Source organism: Theropithecus gelada, chromosome 20, assembly GCF_003255815.1.
Source record: "Theropithecus gelada isolate Dixy chromosome 20, Tgel_1.0, whole genome shotgun sequence".
In the NCBI taxonomy this organism is placed as follows: domain Eukaryota; kingdom Metazoa; phylum Chordata; class Mammalia; order Primates; family Cercopithecidae; genus Theropithecus; species Theropithecus gelada.
The window spans coordinates 15,133,585-15,143,050 of NC_037688.1; the positions used below are offsets into that span (position 1 = coordinate 15,133,585).

The 9,466-nt window shown below is 38.6% G+C and overlaps 1 protein-coding gene across 4 annotated transcripts in view; it reads left to right on the top strand.

Annotated features, from left to right (window-relative positions):
• The window catches only part of RSPRY1 (ring finger and SPRY domain containing 1), a 49,553-nt gene that overhangs the window by 9,452 nt on the left and 30,635 nt on the right, over positions 1-9,466 (top strand). For all 4 annotated transcript variants that reach the window (XM_025369656.1, XM_025369655.1, XM_025369657.1 and 1 more), the window contains exons 2-3: positions 5,524-6,028; positions 9,058-9,110. In XM_025369656.1, coding sequence (XP_025225441.1) covers positions 5,679-6,028; positions 9,058-9,110 — 403 coding nt within the window. In that variant the 5' untranslated portion in view covers positions 5,524-5,678. The remainder of the gene's footprint in view (positions 1-5,523; positions 6,029-9,057; positions 9,111-9,466) is intronic.

Consider the following 9,466-nt stretch of genomic DNA (forward strand, 5'->3'; position numbering starts at 1 on the left):
GTTCTATACACAGTGATTTCTAAATGTGGCTGCCATCAGAGTCACTTGGGGAGCTTTTAAGAAAACACAAGCTTGAGCCGGCATCCTAGAAATTCTGATTCTGGGTATTTGTAGTGGGACCAGGGATTTGCATTTTAGTAAGTACCCTAACTGATTCTAATGCCACCTATGAGGTGATTAAGCTACAATCCCTCCCAAGATTTTCTGTCCAAAAATATAGGTAAGTATAAGTTATAGGTAAGTAAAAATTAGTTCAGTATGGGGTAGTTCTGTAAAAGTTTTCTTAGTGCTTTTAACTCAAGTTTTACTCCAGAATCCCCCTCCCCCAGGTTGTTTAGTTATTTCTGATTAGATATGTGCTCATTTTATAACATCTTGCGTTTTTTGATCCAGTTTAAGTGTTAGACACTGTGCCATGAGTATTACATGCATTATTTTGTTTAATCCCCACAGTGGTACTTTGAGATAAGAACTATTACTGTCTCTGTTTTTTAACATGTGTCAAGAGTCAGGTTAATTAGGATGCACGTCAGTAAATATTGCAGGGCTGGGACTTTCACCTAGTCTGACAACAGAGTGTGTACTGTGCTATGGTGGTGGCCTTTCGTATTGTGTGTAAAATCTGTCAGCTGAGTTTTATTGTCTTAAAACAGTGGTCCTTGGAAAGTGGGCCATATAAAGCTTTTTCTGAATGTATAAAACAAAGTTGTCTAAAGTGTAATTGATTAGCTTTCACCCAGTCTTTTGCCTACAGTCCATCACTTCTCTGTAAAAAAAAAAAAAAAAAAAAAAAAAAATACCGTGAATGACAACCATTTCCAATTGAAAACCTATAGATTTTTAGTGCCAAATAAATCTGAAAGATCATATACTTGTTCATTTATGTGCCCTGTCTGTGGCTGTAGCCCTCAAGAGTACTCTGTGTAGTCATCTCAAAAAGTATTTAGAGGTAGTAGCTCTTGTTTTGTCCTTGTATGTTTCATAGGCTTGCCTTTATGAAATGCCTTACAGCTTCATCCACCTAGTTAACCTCTTCTTTACACTTAGTTTTCACAGCTGGTCCTTTTTATTTAACAAAAAAAAAAAGTCTTTGGCTTTAAAGTATTTAAAGTTTTTTTTAAAGCCTCATTTTCTTCTCTGACAAATTTTATAGTTGACATTTTCTAAGTCATTTAAGGTAAATTGCTCTTTTGGAAGAAACTGACTCAAAACACACTTTAGTTCAATTTGGAAAAAAAAAAACTTAATTTTTGTCTTACCTTCATATTTAGTCAGTTTTTGTTTTTTGTTTTTTGTTTTTTCAAAGACAGAGTCTGGCTCTGTCACATAGGCTGGAATGCAATGACACCATCAGGGCTCACTGCAGCCTCGACCTCCCAGGCTCAAGTGATCTTCCCACCTCAACCTCCTGAGTATCTGAGACCACAGGTGTGCACTACCACGCCCAGCTAATTTTTTAATTTTTTCTGTAGAAATGGGGTCTTGCTACATTACCCAACCTGCTCTCAATCTCCTGGGCTCAAGCAGCCCTCCCAACTCAGCCTCTCAAAGTGCTGGGATTGTAGGCATGAGCCACCATGCCCAGCCTATCAGATTTAGTCAGATTTTTAAAAATATCTGCATGTATTGGATATCTTCCAATCACCTTAAAATTGTACTAAATGGGCTGGGCACGGTGGCTCATGCCTGTAATCCCAGCACTTTGGGAGGCCGAGGCAGGCGGATCATGAGGTCAGGAGATGGAGACCATCCTGGCTAACAAGGTGAAACCCTGTCTCTCCTAAAAATACAAAAAATTAGCCGGGCCTGGTGGCAGGTGCCTGTAGTCCCAGCTACTCGGGAGGCTGAGGCAGGAGAATGGCATGAACCCGGGAGCCAAGATCGCCCCACTGCACTCCAGCCTGGGCGACAGAACGAGACTGTCTGAAAAAGAAAAAATTGTACTAAATGGAAATCTGCGTAGATTATTCTGTATTCAGTGTATAAAAACCTTAGGAAAAAAATGATAAAATTAAGAATTTAAGATCCAACAAACCTTTTTTTAACTTCTTTCCTCACAGGCACCCCCAAGATGGTTTCTTGTTAATTATTCTAAATACCTTTATGTGTTGGCATTAAGTTGTAACTTTTTAGGATCCACTATTCTTTTTGCTTTTTTCCCCCCCTGAAATTACTGAGCTTCAGCAAGATCCCTGTTCTCTCCCCTTCAGGGCTTTGTTTTCTGGAACTTGACATTCTCAAATCATTGCCAATTATTTTTAGTATGTGATTAGCCTCCCTTCCTCAGGTATGTTTTCCCCAATTTGGATTGAATCTACTGTTTGAATCTTGTTTCCCATCCTACCTTTATACAGATTGTGTGGAAAGGCTGTGGGATATTAGAGAAGCCACTGGAGTTCCCCTCTGCTGTGGCAATGTTGACACCACAGAGCACAGTCCTAGGACCCTTACCACTGTGAGGAAGGAGTTTGGAGTTAGCACTTCCCCAGGGGATGACGCATTCCGCAGAAGAGGCCCCATGTCTCTAATCCTGGACTACTCCCTTCTACCATCCCCAAAATGTTAGTTGGGTTAGCCACAAGTTTTTTATAGCATAGTGGTCAAGAAACTATGATAATCCAGAGTATGAATTTCTATACAACCTTTAAATGCATGAGGTAGTTATATATATACTGATATAGAAGATTGTGGTATTAAAAAGAGCAAATCATAGAACAGTATTTATGACTTCATTCTAGTTAGATTTAAAGAAAAAGCGGCCAGGCGCGGTGGTTCATGCCTGTAATCCCAGCACATTGGTAGGCTGAGGCGGGCGGATCACGAGGTCAGGAGTTTGAGACTAGCCTGACCAACATGGTGAAACCCTGTCTCTACTAAAAATACAAAATTAGTCAGGCATGGTGGTGTGCACCTGTAATCCCATGTACTCAGGAGGCTGAGGCAGGAAAATCACTTGAACCTGGGAGGGAGAGGTTGAGTGAGCCGAGATCACACCATTGCACTCCAGCCTGGGCGACAGAGTGAGACTCCATCTCAAAAAAAAAAAAAGAAGAAAAGAAAAAGCTAGTTTATAAGTATATAGTAACAGATGTGGGAGCAAACATATGAAGCTTTTAAGAGGTTATTTCTGGGAAAGGCATGGGCTAGGTAGAGCAGAAGAGGAACTTTCATATTCCATAGGCCTGTGTAGCATTTGGGTTTTAGAAATGAATGTGTATATTTTTAAGTTTCTAGATAAATATATTTTTAAATAAGATACTTTATGATTTCAAATAAATACTGTAGTGGCACAATCATCTGAGCTACTGCCCAAAGCCACACCTGTCCAAAAACCTTGCATTGTTTACCTCTTTTCACCTGAAATATTCTAACAGCACCTTATCAGTGAAATTTCTGTGAGAGGACCCAGAGCATAGCTTCTTAAATGTTGCTTTTTCATCTTTCTCACAAACCAGCATAATTTATAAGATCTGTAGAAATTCATTCCAGGGACCTTTTAAAGAGTTATTCCTATTTCTGATTTCTGTTTCCTCTATTCTTTTAAGCATTGAAATCTCGTAGTTATCTACCCTCTAAAGCGAATCGTACTCTGATCCGCACAGTAATGGCAATGTTATTACTTCGACTCTGCTGGTTTAGAATGTGTTCTTTTAAAAAGTTATTTCCAACTGGTCCTTGCATCATGCTCCTACCTATATACTTCAGTCACATCCTTTTCAGTACAACCTCCAAATTTTGAAGACAGCCCAAGTGGTTTGGGGAAACCAAGAACATCTGTGGTATCACTTGGCCCAGCCATTGCTGTCTTAATAGCAAAAACATCTGTTGCCTCTCATTTCTTTTCTCTCCCCTTTTCTTTCTCCTCTCTTGTTCCATCCCATTCCATTCTTCTTTCTCCCTTCCCTTTGCCTCCTCCCTCTTTATGTATATTTTATTACATATGATTATATATACATATATATATGAAGACTTTCTGTCTCCATTTATCTCTTTTTCTTCTATGTTTCCCCTGTAGCAGTAATCAAACTGGGAAAATAATAAAAAGAATTTGCCATGAATCTGTCTAAAATAATGGAAGTAGGCTGGGCACAGTGGCTCACACCTGTAATCCCAGCACTTTGGGAGGTCGAGGTGAGCAGATAACCTGAGGTCAGGAGTTTGTGGCCAACATGGTGAAACCCCATCTCTACTAAAAATATAAAAACTTCCCAGGTGTGGTGGCAGCACCTGTAGTCCCAGTTACTCGAGAGGCTGAGGTAGGAGAATTGCTTGAACCCGGGAGGTGGAGGTTGCAGTGAGCTGAGATCAAGCAACTGCACTCCAGCCTGGGTGATAGAGCGAGACTCCTTCAAAAATGAGTAAGTAAATACATAAAATAATGGAAGTAATATTTCTCTCCTAATTCCACTGAATTATAAATTTTGTTTATATTATTCCTGGCCAGTGCTTAGGGTATGAGGAATTAATTGTAACTAGCCAAATATTGTATAGAGACCACATACTAGCATGGTCTATTCCTTATGTGGCCTGTTCTCCAGATGTCAGCCTGTTTGTTTGTTTGTTTGTTTGTTTTTTACTTTTTGCTACCAGCCCATGTAAGTCTCCTGTTTCTAAATCTTTACTTCCTTCCAGAATCTAACCAGATTTTATCAGCTTCATGAAGAACTGGTTCTTTCATTAGGTTTTTTGATGATAAACATACTGTATGGGATGAGAATGGCCATCCATGAATTCCTGGAGGGCAGGAACTATTCCTTATTCATCTTTATTCTCCTAGTCCAGCGTGGTACCTGGCACAAGGTGCTTAGTCAGTATTTTCAGGCAAAGAAATTGGTGGATCTTATTCTGAACTTTGTAACGGACATGTGCAACAAACTGATCTTTGTGAAAATACAACTTTTGTGATATCAATTTGCCTTTCCCAAAACAAAGCCTTGCTTACATAACAGAAACACTTTGTAACAACTTTATGAATTCTGTCAATTCTTGAGTGAGCTTCCAATGGGGAACTCTATCCTTTTATTCTCCTTGATATCAAATGGTGCTATCATATTTGTATCATAAAACTTGTTAAATTATCCTGTGGGTTTAAAGCAAGGAGACAATTCATTTTTTTAAAGATTTTTCTCTTTTTAACACCTATCTCTTACACAGAAAGACAACTGATTTTTTTATGATAAAACGAGCCCTTGAAAAAAAAAACGCACACATCCTTCTAATGTATTTCTATATACCTAGAAAAAACTATACATGTGGTTTTAAAAAAATCAATGATAACTCCTCTGGTCTGTAAGAGTATGGTTTGACAATCAACTTTGTAATAGAATGATAAAAAGAAATTATTGATTGATTGCTAATTCTGTTATCCAAAGCTGTTTCTTGGTATTGGAAACCCATAAAAATAACCAAAGATGACTCTTCATTAGAATCCTCCTAATACCTATAAAATCACACTAAGAAAGTTTGAGTAATTAAGTGGTCAAGAATATTCTATTCATTTTCCTTTTTCTCATTTTCTTTTAGAACTGCTATTGGATGACCAGAATTCCCTGTAGTTGATAATGTTGGGAATAAGCTCTGCAACTTTCTTTGGCCTTCAGTTGTTAAAAACAAATAGGATGCAAATTCCTCAACTCCAGATTATGAAAACAGTACTTGGAAAACTGAAAACTACCTAAATGATCGTCTTTGGTTGGGCCGTGTTCTTAGCGAGCAGAAGCCTTGGCCAGGGTCTGCTGTTGACTCTCGAAGAGCACATAGCCCACTTCCTAGGAACTAGAGGTGCCACTGCTACCATGGGTAATTCCTGTATCTGCCGAGATGACAGTGGAACAGATGACAGTGTCGACACCCAGCAGCAACAGGCCGAGAACAGTGCAGTACCCACTGCTGACACAAGGAGCCAACCACGGGACCCTGTTCGGCCACCGAGGAGGGGCCGAGGACCACATGAGCCAAGGAGAAAGAAACAAAATGTGGATGGGCTAGTGTTGGACACACTGGCGGTAATACGGACTCTTGTAGATAAGTAAGTATCTGACTCACAGTCACCTCCAGTGGAATGAAAAGTGTTCTGCCAGGAACCATGACTTTAGGACTCCTTCAGTTCCTTTAGGACATACTCGCCAAGCCTTGTGCTTACAGGGCAAAGGAGAATATTTTAATTCTCCTCTGATGGCAGAGTAAATGAGATTTGATGTTTTTGCTTGCTGTCATCTACTCTGTCTGGAAATGTCTAAATGTTTCTGTAGCAGAAAACACTAATTAAAGCTATGATCTTTATTAGAGAATAGAATAAATATGGAGTGAGTTTATGTTGCTAGCTACAACAGGAAATGGTTTCAAGTAGGCTCACTGTTAATGGTACATGCCTGTCTATTCTACTGACTTCAGATTCAAGATAAGCTGTTTTACCGAGAACATGGCTACAGGCAACTTCTCTTGGCAACATAAGGACCAAGGTCAAGGAGAGTTTTCATTATCGTTTATTTGATCCTTTATTTATCCCTTATTTGACTATCTTTAATCCATTTAGGAAGCTTGACAGTTTGCAAGGCACACCTGTACCTGTTTTGTCTTTTCCTCTGCTTTGTCTACCTCTAAATACAAAATCCCAGATTGAATAACAGTGAAATTAAAGGGCATCATTCAAGTGGAAAAAAACATTTAACTTAAAGTTGTATAGTTCAGTAGTTAAGAGCACAAAGCTTAGAACCATGATGGGCCTGGCTCAACTGCATGACATTGGGTAAGTTACTTCTTGAAGCCTCAGATTCCTCATCTGTAAATGGGGACATAATACTGTTCCCACAAAGATTATCATGAGATAATGTACATAAGGCATTTAGTGTGGAGCTTTGTACTTAACAGTTGCTCAGTAGATGGTAGTATTTTTTAAAAAGTTACTTAGGTGTTCTTTTTGCTTCAGGCCCTGCTAGTAAATGTAAGTATATAAACATTTGATAATCACGTTTATAGAAACCTAGTTTCGTTTAGTTCCTCAAAAATTAAGCATAAAACAGAGTGTATCTGTGAATACAAATGCATTTTTAGAGCTGTATTAAACTTTTCCATAAAATACTGGAGCATTTGTTAGTCTTCTAGAAGAGTAATTTTTTGGCCAGACACAATGCCTCCTACCTCTAATCCCAACACTTTGAGAGGCTGAGGTAGAAAGATAGCTGGAGGCCAGGAGTTCAAGACCAGCCTGGGCAACATAGGGAGACCCCCATCTCTACAAAAAAATTTAAAAATTATCCAGGTACAGTGGCGCGTGCCTGTGGTCCCAGCTACTCAGGACTCTAAGACCAGAGTACCGCTAGTGTCCAGGAGTTTCCAGCTGCAGTGAGCTATGATCACACCACTGCACTCCAGCCTGGGCAATAGAGCAAGACCCTGCCTCAAAAATTAATTTAAAAAATTTTTTTAAATCTCTTTTACCAAATTGTAATAAAAGTTTTCCTTCCCAAATCAGGAAGTAAACCACAAGCAAAGTTAATTTAAGCTCATTGGAAAAATGGGTGCAGAATAAACTTGGAGAGAGTGAGTTTTTTTGTTTTGTTTTGTTTTTAAAGAGACAGGGTCTTACTCTGTCACCCAGGCTGGGGTACAGTGGCATGATCATGACTCTCTGCAGCCTCAGCCTCCCAGACTCAAACAGTCATCCCACCTCAGCCTCCTAAGTAGCTTGGACTACAGGTATGTGCTACTGCACCTGGCTAATTTTTTTTAAAGTTTTTGTAGAGCCAGGTCTTGCCATGTTGCCCAGGCTGGTCTCAGATACCTGGACTCAAGCGATCATCCAGCTTCAGCCTCCCAAAGTGCTGGGATTGCAGATGTGGGCCCCCACGCTTGGCCCCTTGCAATGTTTTAAAAGACAGTAATGTAGTTATACAAACCTCTTTGTTTTTAACTTCTTTCAACATTGAAATCTATCTTGCTGTATATAAATCTACAACTGCTTCTGACTATTACAGAGTATTCCCTTGTATGCCTGAAAGTATTATATTTTGTTACATTTTCATCTGGTGGTGGTCATTTAGGTTACTGCCAAATTTTTGTTCCTACAAATAGCACTGGAGTGAACAGCACAAATACGCATCCGTTTTTGGACCTGTGTAAAAATTTATCTAGAAGTGTTGGATATATGCATACTTAATTTTATTATTGCCAGATCATTCTTCAGAAATGTTTGCATCAATCAATTATATTGTTTAAACAGGCAGCACCTAGTGAGTACCTGAAATTACCATACTAATTCCCATATCACGAGGTTATTCTCAGGATTAAATGACTTAAGATGATAGTTTTTTAGGCTTTTTTTTTTTTTTTCCCATAGTAAAACAGAGACCCACAATATGTAAACAAATAAGTGGTGAGTTCTTAAGCAGTTAGAATTGTTTAATGGAAAACATTTCATTATTGAAGTTCCCCTGAAGGACTTTTTAAAGATTTCTGGGATCACACCACTGAATTAAGGTGTAGAATGCCACTTTGGATCAATGTCTAGAATGTTAAATAGCTCCTTAAGTTTGGTCTTGTTTTCTTGTAATACCATTTTATGAAGTATAAGCATGTAGTATTTCCAGAGGGAAACTTCAAAATGAAGATGTGTATATAGGCCCTTGCTTCCATAAGTCCTCAACCGGGATTATCATCTCTCTTCCTGGCATTTCTTTGAGGTAAGTATAAAGATGATGTTGACCTTCCTGGCTTGTCTCAGTTGGCACTGGGCCTCTGAGTGTAAAGCTGAAAGTAGGCTGTGGTCTCCAGTTTAGTCCTGTGCTTTTACCCCAGGACACATAGTAGTCCTTGTCTGTACCCACCTGCCCATTTTGTCTGTGGGTCATTGTGGACAATGACTGGAAATTAGCACATATGGTATACATTCATCCTTACAGGTCATAGCTCAGGTTGTCTCTTCTATCTCTTTCCTTACATTTGTGTTCATTTCTTCTGTCCCTTTTTACCTCCACACCTCCAGTTTGAATTTTTATTTGGAATTGTCATTTATTTCCTCAGGTTTAATGCCTTGAATTTTTTTTTTTTTTTTTTCAGTGATCAGGAACCTCCCTATTCAATGATAACATTACATGAAATGGCAGAAACAGGTATTTTTAGTTTTGTTTTTATTACTTTGTAATGAATATATAATAATGAAGAAAAGTAGCCACCTTTTGTTTTCTGTTTTGTTTTGAGATAAAAGACTCCAAAAAGACAGCATACATAACAATGAAAAAAGCTCTTACTGTATGGAAATTTCCCTGAATAGGTATAATAGGCAATGTGCGTAATGGCATTGCCCGGCCTATATTTTTAAAAGAGAAAATTTAAAAATCTTCCAGTATGCCAAAAAGAAAAAAAAAACCAAACCCTAGAATTTTACATTTCCATCTAAATAAGAATTCAGAGAGCCTCCTGGGCTCTCACCTTTTTTTTTTTTTTTTTTTTTTTTTTTTTTTTTTTT